Here is a 24,611-nt window from a genome sequence, read left to right on the forward strand (position 1 = left end):
AGTGAGCACAAACAGGCGCATTAAAATCTTTGAAAGCCGCGGCTAGCGCGCTATCTCATTGTCCACCAAGCGGGTTGCAGGCAAGTGCTCCCCTGGGAACTGCTGCCCCACGGCGTCCCAGTGACCTGCCACGTGGCCGCGCCGGCAGGGCTTGAACCGCCACTGATCTGGGTCCTGGCAGAACACGAGAAGATCGAGGTCTGTGGGGAACTGCTCTGAGGCCGGCTTCCGGGCGCCTCCCGTACTACGGGCTGGGGGCTTAAACACCAGAGATCTGATTTGTCACAGGTCCAGCGCTAGACGTCCCAGATCAAGGTGCCAGCCAGGTGGGCTCCTTCTGAGGGCTGGGGGGAGGGAGGGGGTCTGTGGCAGGCCTCTCCTTGGTTTGCAGATGGCAAAAAAAGCCCGGTGTGCTCACGGCTTCCTCCCTCCGTGCGCCCTGTCCGTGTCCTAGTCTCCTCTTCTCACGAGGACACCAGTCACGTTGGATTAGGAGCCACCCGTAGGATCTTGCTTCTGTGCAATCAGTTCTTTAGAGGCTCTGTCTCCAAATACAGTCACTAGGGGCTAGGACCTCAGCACACGAAGTGGGGTAGGGGGCGCAAAATTCAGCCCATAACACCTCCCCATCTCCCCTGGGAGGCTGTCGGGAGAAATTCCCGGATTCTGATGCGGTAGGAGACCTGCCTACCACCTGCCACGGGACAGGGCTGCAGACCACAAAACCGCCTCGTTTGATGCTTATTTCAGTGGCATCCTTTTTGGTGATCTTCCTTTCACTGTTTTTGTAAGTAATAAAGCGTCCAAATCGAAAAGTGGCTCACTGCATCTTTACCAGGCAAATTAGCCCAGCCTTGGCCTTGGCTTTCCTGGAAAGTCTCGTGTGTGCTTGACGACAGACACTGGAATGTACTACAAAAACAAAAACACAGACCTTGCTAACAGAGGGGGGAGGGAGGGAACGCGAGTTCCACCTTCCTCTCCCCCACTGCATCCTGCGCCCAGTGCTCTTATGCCGGGATTACCCAGCCCTCCCCACCCCAGCCTTCGGATTCACTGCATTTGAACTTGCTTGATGTTTACAAAATAGGGGCGCCTGGCTGGCTCAGTCAGAGAAGCGTGCAACTTTTGATCTCAGGGTCAGGAGTTTGAGCCTCACGCTGGGTGTCGAGGTTACTTAAAAAAAATAATAATAATAAATAAGGCGCCTGGGCGGCTCAGTCGGTCAAGCATCTGACTCTTGATTTTGGCTCAGCTCATGATATCATAGTTTGTGAGTTCGAGCCCCACAGCAGGCTCTGTGCCGACAGTGTGGAGCCGGCTTGGGATTCTCTCTCCCCTTCTCTCTCTCTCTCCCCTGCCCCTCCCCTGCTCCCTCACGCTCTCGCTCTCTCTCTCTCTCAAAAAATAAGTAAATAAGCTTAAAAAATAAAAATAAGTAAATAAACTCCAATAAAATGAAACAAAACATAAATTAACAAAAGATAGAATACAACTGTGGGTGCATATCTGTGCACATTGAAATATTTAGAAGAACTTTCTGCGCATGAAGTGATAAGGTACGTGGAAGGGATCTGAACATGTCATAGGTGTCTTCTACAACGGGCCCCAGAGAGCCAGTGAACCTGTCAGTCGTGGGAAGGCTGGCCTCCCGACGCCCCAAACGGAGTCCACTCACAGCAGGAATCACTACTTTCCGCCCATTACTCTCTGCCGCTTCCCCAACAAGTCAGTTTAGCTACAGCTCCAAACCACAATGAGAGACCCGTCGGCACCCATTCAGATGACGGGTGGCAAAAACAAACACACAAAGCAACAGAAAATAAAACGTGTCGGCAGGGATGCGGAGCAATCGGAAGCCTCGTGCCCTGCTGGGGAGAATGGAAAATGGTGGCACCCACTCTGGAGAACAGGAAGCCAGACACAAAAGGACAAGTGCCATACTCTACTCTAGAGTAGTCATATTCATAGAGACAGAATGGAATGGTGGCTGCCAGGGGCTGGGGCACCGGAGAAAGCTGGGGAGTTAGTAGTTAAGGGGGACAGAGTTTCTGTTTGGGAAGATGAAAACGCTCTGTACACTTAAAAATGCTTAAGATTGGGGCGCCTGGGTGGCTCAGTCGGTTGGGCGGCCGACTTCGGCTCAGGTCATGATCTCACGGTCCGTGAGTTCGAGCCCCGCGTCGGGCTCTGTGCTGACAGCTCAGAGCCTGGAGCCTGCTTCCGATTCTGTGTGTGTGTCTCTCTCTGCACCTCCCTGCTTGCACTCTGTGTGTGTGTGTGTGTGTGTGTGTGTGTGTGACTCTCAAAAAGAAATAAACTAGCATAAGAGACTGTTAAAAACTGAGAACAAACTGAGGGTTGATGGGGGGTGGGAGGGAGGGGAGGGTGGGGGATGGGTACTGAAGAGGGCACCTTTTGGGATGAGCACTGGGTGTTGTATGGAAACCGATCTGACAATACATTTCACATTAAAAAATAAATAAACTAAAAGAATTCAAATAGATAAATAAACTTAAAAATTAATTAATTAAAAATTTATTAAAATTTTTTAATGTTTATTTTTGAGAGAGAGAGAGAGAGACAGAGCATGAGCAGGGGGGAGCAGAGAGAGACAGAGACACAACATCCAAAGCAGGCTCCAGGCTCCAAGCTGTCAGCACAGAGCCGGACGCGGGGCTCGAACTCACAAACTGCGAGATCATGACCTGAGCCGAAGTCGGATGCTTCACCGACTGAGCCACCCAGGCGCCCCCACCCCGCCCACCACCAAGAATTTTTAAAGTGGTAAAGTGCTCGCTTTGGCAGCATGTATGGAACTATCTAGAGACAGTCAGCTGAGCCCATGCACAACAGTGACATGCAAAATTCAGGAAGCACTCCATGCTGGTTTTTTTTTTTTTTTAATGCAGAAGAGATATGAAGACTGGAATAAAAATGTTCTAGTATCCTACTACCTATCTCACCACAAAAAAAAAAAAAAGGTATAAAAAATGATCTCTTCCAAAAAAAACTTTATACTACACGCACGTGCGCACACACACACACACACACACACACACACACAGAGTTTAGCTAAAGATTTGAGAGGCCCTGCTGCCTGAAGATGGAACTTAATAAAGACACCAGCTCCCTGGCGCCAGCTGCTCACCTGTTGAGAGTCAGAATGAGCTCATCCACCTTCGAGCTAATTGCCAAACTCCCCGTGGGAGGACAGTCTCCCGCCAGAGAAATGGACACACTGTGGGCACATCATTTCCCTTTTCTCTCCTCTGTGTACAGCCTGAGGGAGAGGACACAGGGTCAAAAGCTGAGACACGCGCAGCCTTCCTGAATCCCCTCTTCATCCTCTCTGTCTCGCCCTGTCCCCGACCCATTGCACTTCCTCCGTGGAACCTTCTCGAACTCTTTCTGCCCCATAGCTGCCGCGGCAGTTATTTGTCCCAGATGTGTCTTTCGGTACGTCTGACTTACTACTTAATATCATTAGCTGACTTTGTATGGCTGTGCGTGTCTTCTCTCTCCAACTAGACGAGAATTTCCTCAGCGGTAGACACTGATCCTTTGCCCCTTTTGAATCTCTTTAGCGCTCACATCAACGTCTAGTGTATAGTAAGGGGCAGGCACATCCAGACAACGAAATACCATTCCATGCTAAAAACAAATGAGCTGTCAAGCCATAAGAAGATATGGAGGAAACTTAAATGCATGTAACTAAGTGAAAGAAACCAATCGGAAAAGGCTACGTACCGTATGAGTCCAAGTATGTGACGTTCTGGAAAACAGAAAACTGTGGAGACAGCGGAAAGATCGGCGGTTGCCAGGGGTTCGGGGGGGCCCAGGGAGGGATAAATAGATAGAGCACAGAGGATGTTTAGGGCAGTGAAACTACTCTGCGTGATACTGTCACGGTAGATACGTGACATGACCTATACGTCAAAACCCATAGAATGTAAAACACAAAGCGTGACTCCTAATGCAAACTATGGAGATCGGTTGGTGATAACGTACCAATACTGAACCAGTCTTCTAATGGGGGAAATTGGGGTATATGGGAACTCAATCCTGTCTGCCCAATTCTCCCGTAAACCACATCCACGTCCTCCCTCAGTTATGAGGGAGCTGGAAAGGTTTATCCAGGCCTGACATTTTTTCTAATTGAGGTATAATTGACATATAACATTTTATTGGTTTCAGGTGCGCAACATAAGGATTCGATATTTGTATACACTGTGAAATGATGACCACAAGAAGTCTAGCCTCCCCCCGTTGCCCCCACATAAAGTTACATAATATACAATCCGATGTTGTTGACCGTAGTTGCCACGCGGTACATTACAGCCCCGTGACTTATTTATTTTATGGCTGGAAGTTTGTACCTCTTGACCCCCCTTCTCCCACCCCAACCCCCTTCCCCTCCGGCAACCACCAATCTGTTCTCTGCATCTGTGAGCTTTGTTTTGTTTTGCTTGCTCATTTGTTTTGTTTCGTAGATTCCACATATAAGTGAAATCATATGGTATTTGTCTTTCTCTGTCTGACTTATTTTATTTTATCCTGTAGGTCCGTCCATGTGGTCGCAAACGGCAAGAGCTCGTTCTTTTTTAGGACTGAGCTGTAGTCCTCGGTACATATATGCCGCATCTTTTTTGTCCATTCATCCATCGACGAATTGGTCGATTCCCTATCTTGGATATTGTAAATGATGCTGCGATGAACAGAGGGGTGCCTATAGCTTTTCAAATTAGTGTTTTCATTTCCTTTGGATATATACCTAGCAATGGAATTACTGGATCATGAGGCAGCTCTATTTTTAACTTTTTGGGGAACCTCCGTTCTGCTTCCCACAGTGGCTGCACCAATTGACATTCCCACCAAGAATGCGTGAAAGTTCCCTTTTGTGCACACCCTTGCCAATACTTGTTAGTTCTTGTCTTTTTGAGTCTAGTCGTTCTGACAGGTGTGAAATGATATCTCATCGTGGTTTTGATTTGCATTTCCCTGATGATGAGTGACGGTGAGCACTTTTTCATGTGAGTGTTGGCCTTTTGTATGTCTTCTGTGGAAAAGCATCTATTCGGGTTCTCTGCCCATTTTTTAATGGGACTGTTTGGTTTTTTGCTCTTGAGCTGTAAGAGTTCTTTGTATATTTTCGATATTAATACCTTATTGGATATATGATTTACAAACGTCTTCCCCCATTCCACAGGTGGTCTTTTAATTTTGCTGACAGTTTCCTTTGCTGTGCAGAAGCTTTTTGGTGTGATACAGTCCCACGTCTTTATTTTCGCCTGTGTTGCCCTTGCCTTTGGAGTCAGATCCAAAAAAAAAAAAAAAAACATCGCCAAGAGTAATGTCAAGGAGCTTACCGTCTATGTTTTTCTTTTAGGAATTATATGAGTTTTGGTCTTCTATTCAAGCCCTTAGTCCATTTTTTTTTAATTTTTTAATGTTTATTTATTTTTGAGACACAGACAGTGAGAGCCAGGGAGGAGCAGAGAGAGAGAGAGAGAGAGACACACACAGAATCCAAAACAGGCTCCAGGCTCTGAGCTGTCAGCACAGAGCCCGACGCGGGGCTTGAACCCACGAAGCACGAGATCACGACCTGAGCTGAAGTTGGACACTTAACCGACTGAGCCACCCAGGCGCCCCTTAGTCCATTTTTTGAGTTGACTTTTGTGTGTGATGTAATATAGTGCTCTGGTCTCATTTTTCTGCGTGTGGCTGCCCAGTTTTCCCACCACAATTTATTGAACAGACTGTCCTTTCTCCATTGTATATTCTCGCCTCATTTGCCGTAAATTAAGTAGCCATCTGTGCATGGGTCTATTTCTGGGCTCTCTATTCTGTTCCATTTGATCTATGTGTCTGTTTTTATGCCCATACCATACCGTTTTGATTACTATGGCTTTGTAGTATAGCTTGAAATCAGGGAGCGTGATGCCTCCAACTTTGTTCTGCTTTCTCAGATTGCTTTGGCTATTCAGGGTCTTTTGTGGTTCCATACAAATTTTAAGATGGGCTGTTCCATTTCTGTAAAACAAAAATGCTGCTAGAATTTTGGTAAGGATTTCATTGAATCTATAGATTGCTTTGGGCACAGACCTGACACTTTTCAAAATGCAGTAAAACATAGTTGGGAGTAAATTAAAGTTTCTCCTTGAAGCCAAAGAAGAAAAATTAGAAGATGAGTAAGCATTTATCTCTGAGCTAAAATTTACTCAGAAAGTTGTGTTTCTTTACATTTTGCCCTAATTAGTGTATTGTATTCTGTATTGAAATCGCGCGTAATTTTTACAGAGAATCAAAGTGTCCTTATTTACATCCGAAATCCCCTATCGAGGCCTTCTCCAGCTCTGACCTCTGAAGGGAAGGAACAGGCCACATATCGCTTCTTCCATAGGACTGAGAAAAGGAGTTAGGGGCGCCTGGGTGGCTCAGTCGGTTGGGCGTCCGACTTCGGCTCAGGTCATGATCTCACGTTCCATGAGTTCGAGCCCCGTGTCGGGCTCTGTGCTGACGGCTCAGAGCCTGGAGCCTGCTTCGGATTCTGTGTCTCTCTCTCTCTCTGACCCTCCCCCGTTCATGCTCTGTCTCTCTCTGTCTCAAAAATAAATACACGTTAAAAAAAAATTAAAAAAAAAAAAAAAAGGAGTTAAAACCCAAACGTCTGCGGCATCTGGCAAGCTCAGTCGGTAGAGCATGCGACTCTTGATCTCGGGGCTGTGAGTTCAAGCCCCACGTTGGGCACGAAGCCCACTTAAAACAAACAAGCAAACGAAAACATGTCCCCCATTGTAGCAGTTGTATTACCTGCCTACCAAACGGCTTCTGGAAAGACAGTAGTCAGGGAAGTGCAGAAAGAGACACAAAGCCTCTGATGTCAACAGATATTTGTCAAGAAAGTGCTAGGCCCAAAGGCAGTGGCCCGTGTCAATTTCCGCTGCCTTCCTGCCTCTCCAAACCCACGATGCAGCGTGCAAACAGGTTGAAAACCCTCCTGGATGTCCCAAGAGCCCAGCCTTCACTATATTTTGCATCTGCAGCCAGCGGCACTACCGTTATCTTGTAGGCGTTGGGGGCTCCCGACCTCAGGGTGCCAGTGTGTGGGAAGGAGAGGCAAATTAGTCCCTCCAGCCAATGGTCCTGACACTCAGTTTTGCATGGGACCTTCCCACGGTTCCTGGCTCCTAGGTGACTGCGTTTCTCAGCTTCACACCACACCACGGCTCCCTCTCGCATTTATCATTCTTTACCCACCCCCCCATGCCAGCCTCTGATGAGAAGCTGGAAAACCGGCCCTGGGAGGGAGCCAATTACTTACGTGGGGGACCCAGAGGCCAAGCGATGGCTTGGTAACGATCTCTGTGCACTGTGAGGGTTATTATCTCGGGCCATGGTGACCAGCAGTGTCTCAGGTCAGGTTCCCTGGAATCAGAGCCCTAGACACGGATTCTCGTGCTAGTGGATTACTGAGGGAGGGCTCTCGGGAGTAAAAGGTCGAGGCAGGAAGGAAACAGACTAGGGCAGGAGAAGAAGGTATAAGTGAAGATGGAGGTTTAGCCTCAGCCTGACCCCCCCCCCCCAGTGGAAGGCGGGGGGAGGGGGCGATCACAGAGTCTTTTATCCACATACATGACGGAGCGGGTCAGGAGTTTATATCCCCCTGTGTCGGTCAGTCCTTTACTACAGGCCACCCCCACTGGGGGCAGGGAGGCACATAAACCCCAAGCCGTCGGCTGTGGGCCAGGCCGTCCCGCGGACAGAGAGTAGTTCCCCAGAGCAGACTGAAACGGTGAACCGCTCGGCTGGGGATGAGCTCTGTGGTCGGCGCGGGGAATCTGGCCGGACGCCGCAGCGTCCATAAAGGGCTGCCCGCTGATCCAACAGCAAGAGAGAAGTAGGACAGACACAAGGAAAAGCCTCTCGAGGAAGCTGGATGCTCTGGAGCTCCTTGTAGCCGCCAGCCGCCAGAACAGACAGACAGGGAACGGCCTCAACCTCACTGGATCCTTCTAGGCAGGCCCAGCAGGTGCCTTCGGAAAAGACCCAATCTAAGAACCACCACGTGTGCCGCCCGGTGCTGATCGAAGCACGTTAGGTCTGTTACTCTCACGTAGCCCTCACGCAACAACCCCGTGAGCGAGACGTTATTGTTTACTGTCCCCATTTTACAGAGAAGGAGACTGTGGTCCAGAGAGGCTAATCCATTCGCCCAAGTTAACAGCTAGAAGTAGCAGAGGCAAGATTTGAACCGAGGTATCCCGGCTCGTGAGGGCTACACCACCAGTCTGCTGGCCCCTCGCTGTCCCTCTAGCTGGGGCAGACCCGGTGTTAGAAGGCAGGAGACCAATCTGGATGCCAGCAGATGAGCGCGTTTGTAAACCTCGGCATACATCAGAATCACCCCTGGCTGCTTGCTACACTACAGAACCTAGGGCCTCATCCTGAACCTACTGAATCAGGACCCAGGACGGAGAGGCAGGTGACAATCTACACGCGGAACAAGCTCCCCAGGTGTTCTGACACCGGCGGTCCACAGATCATTCAGACAAAAGAGCAGAGGCCACGTTCAAGGCCCAGCTCTTGCACTTTCTACCTGTGCGACCTCAGAAGAGTGAAGCGACCTCCCTTGGCCTCAGTTTCTCTCAAATCTGAACGAAAAATAACAGGGGTGCCTGGGTGATTCAATCGGTTGAGCGCCCAACTCTTGATTTCCGCTCACGACGTGATCTCACGAACCGTGAGATCCAGCCCCGAGTTGGGCTCTGCGGTGACAGCAAGGAGCCTGCTTGGGATTCTCTCTTTCCCTCTCTCTCTGCCCCTCCCCTGCTCATGCTCTCTCTCTCTCTCAATAAATACACAGACTTTAAAAAATTAAAATAAAATAATTACAATAATAATGTTCCTCTTAAGATGTTATGAAGTTTGGGGGCGTCTGAGTGGCTCAGTCAGTTAGGCATCCAACTTGTAATCTCAGCTCCGGTCTTGATCTCAAGGTTGTGAGTTCAAGCCCCATGTTGGGCTCCACGCTGGATATAAAGGGTACTAAAAAAAAAAAAAAAGATTTTGTAAAGTTTAAATTGCTATGCACACCTAGCATATATATATATATATTTTTTTTTTTTAATATATGAAATTTATTGTCAAATTGGTTTCCATCATATATATATATTTTTTTAATTATATGTAGGTATATCTTACATATATACACATATATAATGTAATATATATTACATACACACATGATATATCATCAGAGAGCATATATAATATGTATACATTATGTATGTAATACATCATATATATAATGAATATGTGATATATATGCAATACATCTGATCTCCCGATTACAAAGATTATGCGCTATGCGATATATATGTGTATATTAGACAGAGGTCAAGTAGACCAAACTATTATGGGTGGCTACTTCTAGGGAGAGAAATAAGGGGGTGGGGTAAAAAGGGTAGAGAATGGCCTGGAAGAGGCGTTCACTTTTTACTCTGCGTATTAAATTGTAAGTTTTTACAAAGAGAATATATTAAAGCTCTGCATATATAAAATGTATTGCATCAAAACCAAAAAGGCTAAAGGGAACCATCTAGATAAGGTGCCTGACACACAGTAGGTGTTCAATGGTAGCTGTCAGTATTATTTGTTGAGTAGTGCCATCATACCAAAGCTCCGTAGGGAGGCAGAGAAGTACAAAAAAAGTCCCTGCTCTTACGTGCACAAAAACCCCCCAAACGCCCAATGGCAGTGTTTACTTTGGGTCCAATGAGTGCTATAGAAAATAAAGCCTTTAAGGAGTTGAAATGAGAGAGAGATCATTTCCAGCTGGCCTCTTCAGGGGAGGTGGGGCTTGTGCGAGGCATTGAGGAAAAGGGAAGATTTCAATAGGCAGAGAAAGGGGGAGAGAACATTCCAGTGGCAGAAAAGAGCTTGGTTCAAAGGGCAAAGGGACTCCGTAGGCATGCGCAGATGCTGAGGGGACATTTGGCTTGGCTCCCCGGGTCTGCAGGAGCCAACCCCGCCGGATCCGAGGCAGGCAAAGGCTCCCCTCCCTCAACTGAAATAACACAATCTCTAGCCCCAGCCCTTCCGGTGCCTGGAAGGGGGCCAAGATCGACTTTCTGTAACAATTCTTGACCCTTGTGGGCTGAGCCTAGAACGGGAAGCAAAGTAGCCACGGCGATGAAAAGCATTTAAAAAGGGGATCCTCTCCCTTCCCCGCAGGGGCCCAAGGGTCCGCAGGGCACACGCAGGGAGTTCCGGGCGCAGGGTGGAGCGCGCGTGGTAGCGTGGGTCCGGGCGCAATACGTGCGTGTGCGTGCCGCTACGTGTAGCATGTGTGGAGACCGACGCGTGAGCGTGCACGTTGTAACGACATGTGGTATTTCCTGTGATTGTGTGCTGTGATATACTGGCTGGAGTTATGAGTTCAGTGTGTGCTAACCACATTCCTGGAGGCTAATCTCTGTGAGCGACCAAGAAGGGGGCAGAGGGAAGCAAGGAGCCAGCGAGGCATCTATCCACAGGGCACGTCTCCGCCTTCCATGGGCGGGACTAGAGCCCGGGGGGGGGGGCCTGGGGGGGCAGGGGGGGCGGGGGGGGGGTGGGTAGCCGGCGGAGGTTGCGTGGAAATGTTCCCGCAAGGCATTGAAGTGATCAGGCCTGCAACTGGCGGCGTGTGGATTCTCCGCGGCCCCGGAGTCGCCTCGTCATCAGCAAAAGTGCCGCACGGTGGGTGTGCGTTTGGCCCTGCCTGTAAAGCACCCCGACGTCTCCCTAGATCTGGTGCCTGTGTGCGTGTATATACACAGCGTGTCTGGAGAGACTGGAGGTAAACACTTTTTTAAAAAGTGAGAGCTTGATTAGCCGAACACCACAAGGCCCTGGGAAATTGAATTTAAAGGAAAAATTGGGATAATTGGAACAGCGTATAATATCGAGAATGTTAAACACACACGTCAGCTGAGCACACAGAGTTTATGGCGAGCCCTGATTAAAATGAAGTTTCTGATAATCAAAGTTTTAATGGCAGAGGCTCATTTGAATCTCTTCTGTCTCAAAGGGAGATTAGATATCGTGTGCACAGAATATCTTGTGATAGTTTCCATTCTTCCCGTTGGGTCACGTGCGTGCTCTGTATGTATGTATTTATTTCATGAAAAGTAACCTACCCTTTGGTCTGCCCCAAAATAGCCAAAACAGGACTTGCCACAGATGTGTTTATCAGATTGCTCTGCAAATGCAAGGAGAGGAAAAGTCTGCCTATCGCCTCAGTGATTTCAAAATCAAAGCCATCCCAAGCACACCAGAAGCCTAAAGCGGCCAAGAGATAGGCCGAGTTTATAAACTTCCATAATATGTTTATTGCAAGGATGGCAATTACCCAATATCCCTGCCCTCCTGGGTCTGAGATCAGAATATTTCCACAGAAAGAAATCTGTGTTTGACTGCATTTAACTGGTCATAATTCCAGATGTCTGGAATGTTCCAACACCAGGCGCAGGGTTGGGGAGGAAGAAAGGAAGCTGACGATCACTCTGTTACAGCTTTGTCGTCGTCGTCGTCGTCTGTGGTGGCATGTGGCTGCTGGTGCCTCGTCCTGTCCCCCGTGGCCAGGTGTCAGGGAGCATGGTTGTTTTCGGGGAAAATGGCAGCCTTTTCTGTTCAGCTCTGGAAACCCGACACGTCACGTCAGAAATGTAATTTCTTTTTCTTTTTAATGTTTATTTATTTTTCGGGTGGGGGGGGGGCAGAGAGAGAGAGAGAGAGACAGAAGATCCAAAGCAGGCCCCGTGCTAACAGCAGACAACCCAATGCGGGGCTCGAACCCACGAACCATGAGATGATGACCGCCTGAGCCACCCAGGCGCCCCCCCAGAGATGTAATTCCTTAATGAAATGACTGCAGCGTGCGTAATTTATGCCAGAACAGAAACAGCTGACATGGCAGAAGGGACACTTGTCCCTGTGGTTGCAGGAGCACATGTGGGCCACATCGCTCAGGACTGAATCAGGCCAGCATTACGGGGGCAGCCGGCTAGGAGAATTGCCTCCTCACGCGCTCCTGTAAAGTGTTAAGGTTATTTACGGCGTGCATCCACGCCGGCCCATTCTACCCGGGTTGTTGGAACACAAATTTGTGTGAGCCCAACCGGTTGTCCCGGACTCCTTCCCGAGCACGAACGAGAAAGGCGGGGTAGTTCCTCTGGGGCTCTCCTGCCAAACATTAAACATCACAACACCCCATTAAAGGAAGGTGAAGTCACTCATTTCACAGGCAGTAAGACTGACGCGGAGGGTTTGCCTCCGTGGCAAGTTATAGCCAACGGCACAGATTCCGCACCCCACCCCCAGCAAACTGTGAGATGTGGTGGCAAGGGTATGGCATGGCCAGAGAGGTCACAGTTTCTTCTGATCGTTGCGGGGCGGGGGTGGGGTGTTAAAGTCTGAAGCCTTTACCCTCTGCTCCCCACTGGGCCAATAGGAAGACTTTCTCCACTGGTCTCTATGCCAGAAAGTCTCCAAAGCGGGGTAACACACACCCTACGTGGTACACCAGACAATCCTCTGAGGGGTAGGGTTGATGGGTTGAATTGGCGTCCCGCCAAAATTGGTATGTTGAAGCCGTAAGCCCCAGTACCTCTGAACGTGACCGTACTTGAAGATGGGATGTTTACAGAGGTCACGGAGTTAAAAATGAGGCCGTTACGGTGGGACTAGTGTCCTTATAAAAGAGGGAAATTTGGACACAGACAGAGGAAAGACCACATGAAAAGACACAGGAAAAAGACCAGCCAGGGAGAGAGGCCTTGAACAGAGGCCCCCTTGGGGCCCTCGGAAGGAATCAACCCTGCCGGCACCTTGATCTTGGACTTCTGGCCTCCAGAACCGTGCGACGGCACGCCTCTGTTGTTTAAGCTACGCAGCACGTGGTGCTTTGTCACAGCAGCCCTAGGAAGCTAATACAGGTAGGAAGAAAATGCCAGAACTTTCATTTCTGTCACTATGGTGGTTTGGCTTCTTGATCCTAATTCACGGCTCACCTGGAATGGAAATAACCCCGCTGACCACATGACTTTGTCGCGTCTCCCACTGTAGGTCCTAGGTGGCTATAGTCACATCAGCCTGGGCTCCAGACCTGCCCCAAATCTGTCGCCTGGAGCTCTTCCCATCTCCAGCAATGGATGGTCGGGCAGAAATGCTCCAGCTTCCTGATCAAGAGGAACAAGCAGGGGCGCCTGGGTGGCTCAGTCCGTGAAGCCTCCGACTTGGGCTCAGGTCATGATCTCACGATTGGTGCGTTCGAGCTCCACGTCGGGCTCTGCGCTGACAGCTCGGAGCCTGGAGCCTGCTTCCGATTCTGTGTATGTGTGTGTGCGTGTGTCTTTCTCTCTCTCTGCCCTTCCCCCACTTGTGCGCTCTCTCTGTCTCTCTCTCTCAAAAATAAACTTAAAAACAAAGTGTAATAAAAAAAAAGAGAGAGAGAGAGAGAAACAAGCAGACGTTCAGCACCGACCCCAATAACCCGAAGGCTCGCAAGTCCTCTAACGACAACGGGTTGATTCACCTCTACACTGTGGGCGTGAAGTCTGGGGCTGATGGCAAACGCGTAGTGGTGGTCATGAAGCGGAGATCCCTCCAGGGAAAACCCACCACCCCCTACCTGTGGACCACCATGAACAAGAACGCCCCGGCCACCCTCGGAAGCATCAGGCACAGGATCCACACGAACAAGGACCACCCAGATCCGTACGTGGCCGCCATTCGCACAGCCAGCGCCATCCCTCGCCGCCAGAAGCCTGTGACAGTGAGGAGGAAGAGGCCCGCCCCACCAAGAGCTCCTGAGCACCTGCCCCCCACCTCCAAAGCAATAGAGATGTCAACCACTTCAAAAAAAACAACAAAAAAAAACCTGTGACCCGGAGCCACTCCCGGCCAACCTGCAGCCTGAAATAGCCAAGCCCAGCCAAGATCAATCAGATCCCCACAGCCCTGCCGGACCCCGAGCAAGAAAAATAAATTCCCATTATTGTAAGCCACTGAGTTTTGGAGTGTTTGTTCCGCAGCCTTATTGCGGCAAGAGCCGACTATTACAATGACCAATATGCAACGTGCAGATTGACCCCGGGCCTTGTTTGGGCTGTATGTCACCGCTCGGCATCCAGTGTGACAGGTGAGGAATGCTAAGGCAGGAGTGGCAGTCCTATGACTTGGACAGCATCCACCTCAAATGATTTTTCACCTTCAGCAAATGGCCTGTTATAAGTGCTATATTGAGTTAATTTACAGATTATATTATGTCACTCTAACCAAACTAATCATCACAAAGCAGACAAGGGGCTTGAAATGACTCCTCTAACGAAACTGTGGCGTAAAGAAGGTGCTGTAAATGGAAGCATAAGCTAGGAAGAAGCTGGCAGAGCTCACAATTCTCTTAGATTGAGAGCTAGTTCATTTAAAAAATTTTTCACACTCAGTGGCCCCTCGGTGGCTCAGTCACTTGAGCGTCTGACTCTTGATTTCAGCTCAGGTCACAGTCTTGCGGTTTGTGGGATCGAGCCTCGCACTGGGCTCTGCACTGGCAGCACGGAGCCTGCTTGGGATTCTCTCCCCTCTCTCTCTGCCCCTCCCCTGCTCTCTCTCTCTCTCTCTCAAAATAAATCAATATTAAAAAAAAAAAATTCAGGGACACCTGGGGGCCCAGTCAGTTAAGCATCTGACTCTTGATTTCAGCTCAGGTCATGAGCTCACGATTTGTGGGTTTGAGCCCCGCATCAGGTTGTGGGCTGATGGCACAGAGCATGCTAAGGATTCTCTCCCCCCACCCCTTCCCTTCTCCTGCTCGAACTCTCTCTCGCGCAAAATAAATAAATAAACTTAAAAAAAAATTCACACTTGACAAGAAGATAATTTGAAATATGGCTTTTTGACTTCTATCGTTAATAATGGACCTCACACGTAGGCAGATGGCCTTATGATCTTAGCAAAAAGCATTAGCACGTGAATATAAGTTATAAGTAATTAAATAAACCTATGGTGGGGGGGGTGTACTAAAATGTTTCACTGTTGGGATTGAGACCACTTGAAAGTCACTTGAAAGCTCACAAAAAAAGAAAAAAGGAAAGGAAAGAAGAGAAGAGAAGAGACGAGACGAGATGAGAAAAGAAAAGAAAAAAGAAAAGACTCTTAACCGACTGAGCCACCCAGGCACCCCAAGATTTGATCTTGTTTGGGGTCATGAGTTCGAGCCCCGCATTGGGTATAGAGTTCACTTTAAAATCTTTAGGGGCGGGGCACCTGGGTGGCTCAGTCGGTTAAGCGTCCGACTTCGGCTCAGGTCATGATCTCACGGTTCGTGAGTTCAAGCCCTGAGTCAGGCTCTGTGCTGATGGCTCAGAGCCTGGAGCCTGTTTCAGATTCTGTGTCTCCCTCTCTCTGACCCTCCCCCGTTCATGCTCTGTCTCTCTCTGTCTCAAAAATAAATAAACGTTAAAAAAAATTAAAAAAATAAATAAAATCTTTAGGGGCGCCTGGGTGGCTCAGTCAGTTGAGCGTCTGGCTCTTGATTTTGGCTCAGGTAATGATCCCGGGGTCATGGGATCGAGCCCTATGTTGGGCTCCACACTAAGCATGGAGCCTGCTTGAGATCTCTCTCTCTGTCTCCCCCTCTGCTCCTCCCTGCTTGCTCTCTCTCTCTAAAATAAAATTTAAAAAAAAAAAAGGAAAAGGAAGTCAGCTCACCATATCAAACTGATTTCTGAACTTGTTGGATGTTTTCATTTGTTTTTAATGTTGTGGAATTATGATGGTGTTCTCACTGAAAGACCCATCCCCTTGAAGCACAGAGTACACAGAACCATGGGCTTTTTCCAGTGTTGTGCTGTGCTCACGCTGTTTCTGAAGCCTAGGGGAGACATGCTGTCACGGAAAAAGTGAGGACAGCCCTCGGTGCTGGGCCTAATGAACACCATCCACAGCCAGGATCTGCAGTGCTCTGCGGCAGAGAGGGTGCCTGGGGCCCCTCACGGAGGCCCCGCTCCCAGCCCTAGCCTCCTCCTAGCTTTGCAAAAACCTCCGTTGACCTTCCCCATCTCCAACACCACCATTCCAGGCATGGAGACAAAGAGTGCCTCACTGTCGACCAGAAACTCTGCTCTGAACCCATTGGGTATCCTCCCCCTCCCTTGTGCAAATCTTGCTCCGGGCAGAGGCACCGAGCAGGGTTATGGAGTAAGGGCTTTGTCACGGAACAAGACCTCCCAAGGAGGGGGTGGGGGGTGGAGTCTGGGAAAGGAAGGGTCTGAAGGGGAAGTTGGAGGGTCAGAGGCTAGGCTGCCAGAGCGGGGCCATGAAGGAGAGCTTGGGGAGAAGCCCATGGAAGATGTCTCTACACCTGGCGGCCGGCCTGGCATGACGTGGCTATGGTGCAACAGGGCCAGCGGTCGAGAAGCAGAATTGCATGCAGGGCAGAAGAGAGTAAGGACAAGCTGACACCTTCTGGCACCTTCCGGCACCTTCCGGCACCTTCTGTCGTTCACCGCATCTAACCACGATGACCAAAGAGGAGTGACAGCTGCTTCTCCTCCACCTTCCAAATGTTGTGCAGATTTCCCTTCTGCCCAGCCCTGATCTGGAACCATAAAAGGAAGGGAATTGGGGGAGACGCCCCTGCAGCATGGTCAAGGTGACACAACAAACCCCCCCCCCCCCCGGGGGTCAAGATTTGAACTGATTGCCAGAGGGTCTGTTGTCGCTCTTCGGCCCTGCCAGTTTCAAGGGGAGGATTACGTTGCCAGTCCTCAGACATTCCTGTACCCCAGGACTGGGCAGGTGCACTTGGCTCGTGAAAGGAAAGACCTTCACGGGCAGCCTCTTCCAAGCCTCCCCTGCAGGTCAAACTCAACGCGGTCATTTTAACCCACTTACCACTTGAGAAAGATGATTTCAGGCTGGGAGACTCTAGAGAGAGAGAGAGAGAGAGAGAGGGAGAAGGAGAGACAGAAACAGCTAAGGGCCTGTGGCAGGTTGTATTTTTCAAAGATGGCCACCGCTATGGACTGAGTAGTGTCCCCCCTACCCCAGAAGTCATACATTGAAGCCCTAATCCACAGTGTGACTGTATTTGGAGACAGGGCCTATAAGGAGGTAATTAAGGCTAAGTGAGATCATAGGGGTGGGGCCCTAATCCATTAGGAGTAGCATCCACATAAAAAGAGGAAGACACTCTTGGGACGTGCACGCAGAGAAGAGGTCATGAGAGGACGCAGGGAGAACAGGTCTGCAAGCCAAGGAGAGAGACCTCAGGAGAAACCAAACCTGCCGACACCTTGCTCTTACACTTTTAGCCCCCAGAACTGTGAAAGAACAAATTTCCGTTGTTTAAGCCCCGCAGCCTGTAGGATTTTGCTGTGGCGACCCCAGCAGATGAATACGGCCACCGCATCTCTCCCCTCCCGCAGGCTCTTCCTCAAGGCGACACCGGCTTTCCAATGACGATGACGTCTCCAGGGATGGAGTCTATGTCCCCTTTCCCTTGAACCCGATCAGGCTGTTGTGACTGCGTCCACCAAGAGAAGACAGCAGAAGCTAGGTCATGAAAATGCTGGGGCGCCTGGGTGGCTCGGTCGGTTGAGCGTCCGGCTTCGGCTCAGGTCATGATCTCACGGCCCGTGCGTTCGAGCCCCGCACTAGATCTGTGAGTGAAGGAGCCTTCGGATGGCTCCAGTCCCCAGCAGTCAGGCCGCCCCAGAGACACTGTATGGACTAGAGACGAGCTGACCCCCACTGGCCTCGCCCAGACTACAGATTTGTAAGCAACATACGTGATTGCTGTTTTGAGCCCCTAATTTGGCGGTGTTTTGTTATGCAGATAACCAGAACTAAGGGGCTTCGGAACAAATGCATCCAGGACACCCCCTGGGGGGAAAGGAAGCCAAGTCAGTAGACAGGCTTTACCTGCTTTGGGGGTCGTTGCAGTGATTCTAGACAATCAAACCGATACAAACCTCTGGCATCTAAGGCGACGGAACAGGCTGTCAGCTGAGCGTTTCTGCAAAGACCACACCCACTTTTACCATTCCCGTTCGTTTTCGGATGACTGTGAAAGTCTTCCCAAGGAGATCTGTTCATTATTATTATTATCAAGGTTGATCAGGCTCCGGACAGAGTTTAAAGGGAACAGATGTGCAGAAAGAAGATGGTGGAACCTGGAGGTCAAGCTGGAGGCGAGAATAATTAAAGGTCAAACTCCAGGTTTGCATTTGGTATTTATAGAACGTTCCGCGCTTGGTGTGACGGTTTTAAAACCAGGCTGATGAGGGAAGCTCCCTTCAGCTCTTAACAGGAGGGAAAGGATTTTACCATAAGGAATCCAGCCTGTCTAGTTCAAAGTTTTAAAAGGCAGCGTGATTAAGCGGCTTTGTTGCTTCGGGTGATGCTGTAAAGGTGAACAGGGCTGGGAGAGGAGGCTGTGTGAACAAAACAAAGCCAAACAAAACACTTTTTTCCCCCGACCGGGCACCCAGGGCTGTCAGCCGCGGGTCCCCGGGGCATCAAAAGCTGTTTTCTCCTCCGTTGCTACCGGCCCCCCCCTCCTCCCCCCAGGCTCGGAAGGAGCACGAGCGCTGCTTATGGCATTTGACAGGGGCCAAGGCAAATCAGGGAGGTGGCGTTCCGGTACATTGTGAGAGTCACCAAAGGAAGCGCACCTCTGCTCCGCTTCTCGCCCCTCTTTCCCCTCCCGTCTTCAGCATAGAACATCACAGAAACTCCTCTGTGTGTCTTTCAGCTTGTTGTTATCGGCTTTCGAGAACTGGATGTCTCCTTTTGTTTCCTGAAGCTTTGATGGGGGGGGGGGGGATGGGAGGATGGGGGAGGCGAGAGGGACCCGTGCTCCAGGCTCAGACCCATCTCCCAGGGATCGTTTTGCAAACGGGTCCCGGTCCAAACCTTCCAAAGGCGCGGATGGAGAGGCTTGTAACAACTTGTCTACGCCGGCACTGCATTTCTTCGTGAAAATGGGGTTGCTCAGACGGACTGTACGCAGCTATTGAGGAGGAAGAAAGATTATGAAGACCACGTGGCAACATGGAAGAAGGCAGGCGTGATATAACGTTACACGAAATACCAGAACCCCAGACTGTGCCCGGGTGCCGTTGCAACAATGTTAAAAGCAGATCAGGAAGCAGTGACTCGAACGGATACAGGACCGCCACAGTTCATATACAGTGGAAATCACCCAAGTGCCCACAGACAGATGAAGGGAGACACAACCCGTGGATACAATGGAATATCATTTGTCCTTGAAAAGGAGTGAAATTCTGACATACATATGCTCCAAGGCTGAAGCTTGAGGATGTTATGGAAATAATATGAAATAAGCCAGTTGCAAAAGGACACCTAGTGTATAAGTCCCCTTCCTGAAGTCCCTAGGGTGGTCAGATTCAGAGACAGAAAGTAGATCGGTGTTTGCTGGTGGGGGTGGGGGTGGGGGTGGGGGGGGTGGGGTGGGAGTTAGTGTTTAATGGGGGCAGAGTTTCTGCTTGGAAAGTCGCAAAAGTTCTGGAGATGGACGGTGGTGATGGTTGCCCAACAACGTGAATGTGTTTAATGCCTAAACACAAAATGATGAAGTCTATGTTATGTATATGATACAGTGAAAAAATTAATTTTCTTTTTTTTTTTTTTAACGGTTATTTATTTTTTTGAGACAGAGAGAGAGACAGAGCATGAACGGGAGAGGGGCAGAGAGAGAGGGAGACACAGAATCGGAAGCAGGCCATCAGCCCAGAGCCCGATGCGGGGCTCGAACTCATGGACCGCGAGATCGTGACCTGAGCTGAAGTCGGACGCTTAACCGACTGAGCCACCCTGGCGCCCCTGAAAAAATTAATTTTCTTAAAAGCTAAGTCGGGGGGGGGTGGGGGGGGAGGTGCCTGAGTGGCTCAGTCGGTTAAGCAGCCGACTAGGGCTCAGGTCATGATCGCACTATTCGTGAGTTCAAGCCCCACATGGGGCTCTGTGCTGACAGCTCAGAGCCTGGAGCTTGCTTCGGCTCCTCTGTCCCCCTCTCTCTGCCCCTCCCCCATTTGGGCTCTCCCCCAACATAAATAAATCTTTAAAATAAAATAAAATGGTTAATTGTATGTTGGGTGAATGTCACCTCAATATTTTAAAAAGTGGATTAGGAGGACCTAGAAAGGGAGAACAGATTAGGATCGTATCAGTGGCTTCATTTTGGTTTCTGAAAACAAACAAACAAACAAACAAAAACTGTTAAAACAGTTTGGGCAATGTACTTTTTATGTGTTTAAGATAAATCCGTCGGGCAAAAAGTCTATTATAAAAAACAAACTGTTAATCAACTGTAGCATAAGTCTTGTACAGAGAGAAACACCATAAGGAAAGAGAAATCGAGGACTGAGCTAAGATGTGGCTTGTCACTTTTTTTTTTTAAGTTTATTTATTTATTTTGAGTAGAGGGGAGGGGCAGAGAGACAATCCCAAGCGGGCGCTGCACCGTTAGCGTGGACCCCGGCGAGGGACTCGATCCCACGAACCCCGAGATCATGACCTGAGCTGAAATCAAGGAAAAAAAAGAAATAAATATTCAACAGCCAGTGTTGCCAGCATGATGCTGGGCCCAGAACGTAGAGAAACGAGAGAAGCTGCCGCACGCAGAGGCTGCCTAAAGGGAGACAGGGCACGTCGGCCGGACCTGGGGCCATGATGGGATTTTCAAAGGCCAAGGGGAAAGAGAAGACCCTCTAGCGTGAGAGAATAGGCAGGGGGCAGGAAGGCCAATGTCTTTGGTCAGGAGAAGGGAGGGGCGGGCAGGGGGTGTGCCAGGCGAGCTGAATGCAGCACAGTTAAGCAAGCTGTGAACGGCTCCCCGAGGGACAAACGCTGCGGGCAGTAGGCAACGAGGAGCCACGGTTGACTCCTGACCCAGGGGGGGCCGGAGAGGCCCAAACACGGCCGGAGCCTCAGCCCTGACGCGGATTACAGTAGCAGCAACAAGGAGAAATTCTGGAAACCCTACTCTCTCATTGATGGCTTATAGTTTCTCGTCCCCGAGAACTCGGTTCGCGAGTTCAAGCCCCACATCGGGTGAGCACAAGACCCGCTTCTGATGAGCCCCCACTTCTCTCTCTCTCCCTCGCTCACTTGCACCCATTTTCTCTCTCTCTCTCTCTCAAAAAAAAAAAAAAAAAAAAAAAAAAAAAAAAAGGCTGAACCTTAAGCTGGCAGTGGGGAAGCGCTGAGAAACTACCAGAATTGTATCACAGAACCTGTCTCCCCTCCAAAGACCCAGAAGCAGCCACGCAGGTGCTTCTGGAAGTGGAGGTGACACTGATCAACTGAAAGTCCTTTCTAGAAGCAGTCAGGTATTCAGGTGCCTTCCCTGCTCTGTACATGTAAGTAACTGTCCCCTCACAAACACCCCCTCCAGGCAGAAGGCTGGACCTCTACTATCCGGACAGAAGTCAAGAAGAGTCTTTGGACGGAGATCCCAGGCACTGCTGAAAGTACTATGCTCAAATGCAAACAGAGAGAGTAAGTGTAAGTTTTCTTATCAATATCGTGCCCCCAGCCAAGCTCTCCTGCCCACTCAACTCCCAGACACTTGACCTTCCTGCTCAGGGGCCCTCTAGGGAGAAGGTTGGATACTGACATCAGACATTTCTCCATTAAAAAGCCTAGCCAGATCACCGTAGAACCGTGGTTCTCAGAATCCCCTGGACGGTTTGTTAAAACACAGACAGCCAGGGTTTTGAATCCAATAAATCTAGAGCAGGGATTAAGAATGTGCATTACTTAGAATTTCCCAGGTGATGCTGCTGCCGGCCAGGGGGACCACACTTTGAAAACGGCTGCTCTAGAGTGAAGTCTGCGTTTGGCAGGCCACATGCACACACACAGAGGGTCCTAGCAGCTTTTGGGTCGACACACAACTGTAAATGTCAACACAGAACTGGTGATCGCCAGACATCTAGGAAAACCTCTAATGTGAACGACAAAGACCAAAATGAACAGATAAAGCCTCCTGAAGGGAACAGACTATGCTGGGGAATGTAAACCCCACCCGAACACACGACAGGTATGTGCACATGCCTATCAATAAGGTCCCAGAGGAGACATTATTTTAATAGTATTAAAAAGAGGGGCCCCTGGGTGGCTCAGTCAGTTACGTGTCCGATTTCAGCTCAGGTCATGATCTCACCGTTCATGAGTTCGAGCCCCGCGTCGGGCTCTGTGCTGACAGCTCGGAGCCTGGAGCCTGCTTCCGATTCTGTGTCTCCTTCTCTCTCTGCCTCTCCCTCTCTCTCAAAAATAAAAAAATAAAAAAAAATTAAAAAAATTTTTTTAATAGTTTTAAAGACAAGCATTCAGGGGTGCCTGAGTGGCTCAGTCAGTTAAGCATCTGACTTCCGCTCAGGTCATGATCTCACACTTTGTGAGTTCGAGCCCCATGTCAGGCTCTGCGCTGACAGCTGAGAGCCTTCTTGGGATTCTCTCTCTCCCTCTCTCTCTGCCCTGCCCCCGCACTCTCTCTCTTTCAAAATAAATAAACTTTAAAAAAAAGAAGAAGAAGAAGAATTCAGGGAATAAAAATGAACTTCCAGAGAGTCAAATTTGAGCTATTGGAAATTTAAAATATGACAGCATAAATGAAAAAAAAAATTAAGTAGAAGAAGTTGAATATAAAGTTGGGAATGTTTCCTGGAAAATCGAGAAAAGAAAAAAAAGATGAGAACTGGAAAAAAATTATAAATGATTAGCTTGAAAGTTCAAATAAACAGAGTTTTAGAAAGAAAAAACAGAGGTGGAGGGAAGAAAACATCAAAGAAAGAATTTAAGAAAACATCCCATACCTAAAGGACATGAGCTTATAGATTACAAGGACCATTGAAGGGGTGCCTGGGTGGCTCAGTCATTTGAGTGTCTAACTCTTGATTTTGGTTCAGGTCTTGATCTCAGGGTCTCAGGATCAAGCCCCTCATGGGGCTCTGCACTGAGCGTGGAGCCTGCCTGAGATTCTCTCTCTCTCTCTCTCTCTCTCTCTCTCTCTCTCTCTCTCTCAAACAAGGAAGGAAGGATGGAAGAAAGGAAGAGAGGAAGGGAGGGAGGGAGAGAGATAGAGAAAGAAAGGAAGGAAGAAAGGAAGAAAGAAAAACAGGAAACCATTAGAATACATACAACAGTGGATGACAATAGACCCACATAAGTGCAAACCATCATGAACTTTCAGAGCGCTGGAGACAAAGATCCTGAAAGCTTCTAAAGAGAAAATATGTATTATACACAAGGATTGAGAGTTAGTATGGCCCTGGACTTCTCCATAGCAACCCCGAAATTTGGGAAAAAAAGAGAAAAAAATGCCTTTCAAAATTCTCAGGGGAAACGATCCAACTTAGAATTCTATATCCAGCCAAACTATCCGTTAAGTGTGAGCATAGAAAAATACTTCTCTGACGTGCGAGATCTCAAAACATTGCTGCCCATGCCTCCTTTCTCAGAAAGCTGCAGGACGAGATGAGTCATCAAATGTTGGGAAAAATCAAGAAAGAAGAAATGTGGAATCCAGGGAACTTGGGGTGGCACCGAAGACAGAGGCAGAGAGAATCTCCAAAATGAGAGGAGACACAGAGTGACCACTGAACAGTAATCACAGGGAGTGACTCCTCTAGATGGGGACTGCTCAGAAGCTTTCTGCTAAGCCATGGCCAACGAGGTCTTGAGCTGTTTGGACACAGTGAGAAATCTAGTAAATTGGGAGAGTTTGGGCTTTAGCAACCTCCTTAAACCGAGGCAGCCAGAAGGTGGTAAGACAGCTCAGTGACTACAGCCTGGCCTGAATTCCGATTTTCCATGCAAAGATGAAAAGGCCCAGATCCCGCCTCTGCCTTCCTCCACCAGCAGCCACATCCCCGTGCACATTTGGAAAGGCAAAAATATCTAGGCCAATTTTATCACACTAAAAAGGGAAAAGAATCATCAAAGTTCAAACTCTCCATCATCAAATGACCTCAGAGTCTCCCCAGTGTGAAATTCCAAATGTCTGGATCCTGGCACTCTCATGGGTAGAAGGGAAACGGGTGATTGGCAATGGTCATTGTTTTATTGAACGAGAACTTGCTAGGGTATAATTAGATGACACAGATTCCTTTTTCGTTTTTTATAGGGAAGCATTTTGCCGTTACATCGGAGTATGGCATATGTTTTGTGGCCATGGATTTTTCACTCAGATAGTATCTCTTTCAGTGGTTCATTTAAAGCCAAAATGACACCAAAATGGACCAAGTGGCCCAACTGTCCTCTCCCCAGCCCCACCCCAGAGCTACAGGGCAGGTAAGTGTCTGTCCCTTTTTACACTTCCCTTCCGTGGGCCTGGCTGCCATTAGTGATCTGCGTGAGGGATCCCAGTCCCATTCTACAGTTTTCCTGGTATAAAATGTAGGACTAATCGGGGGTGGAAAAGTATCTCAGTAGGTTGAGGTAAATAACAAGTCTTGTCTAGGTGCCCCCCCCAAAAAAAACCACCTGCACCCTCCAAATAATCCATCGCATGACTCCATGATATAATCAAGAGTCTT

General features: G+C 49.1%; 1 protein-coding gene across 1 annotated transcript in view; it reads left to right on the forward strand.

Annotated features, from left to right (window-relative positions):
- LOC109248111 (60S ribosomal protein L28-like) overlaps positions 1–14,010 on the forward strand; it is a 29,205-nt gene extending 15,195 nt beyond the window's left edge. Inside the window, exons 3-4 of the mRNA XM_019417513.2 lie at positions 13,152–13,265; positions 13,517–14,010. Of these exons, the coding sequence (XP_019273058.2) occupies positions 13,152–13,265; positions 13,517–13,933 (531 nt within the window). The 3' untranslated portion in view covers positions 13,934–14,010. The remainder of the gene's footprint in view (positions 1–13,151; positions 13,266–13,516) is intronic.
- The last annotated feature ends 10,601 nt before the right edge of the window (positions 14,011–24,611 follow it).

Source organism: Panthera pardus, unplaced genomic scaffold (genome assembly GCF_024362965.1).
Source record: "Panthera pardus isolate Hobbes unplaced genomic scaffold, ASM2436296v1 HiC_scaffold_27, whole genome shotgun sequence".
Taxonomy (NCBI): Eukaryota; Metazoa; Chordata; class Mammalia; order Carnivora; family Felidae; genus Panthera; species Panthera pardus.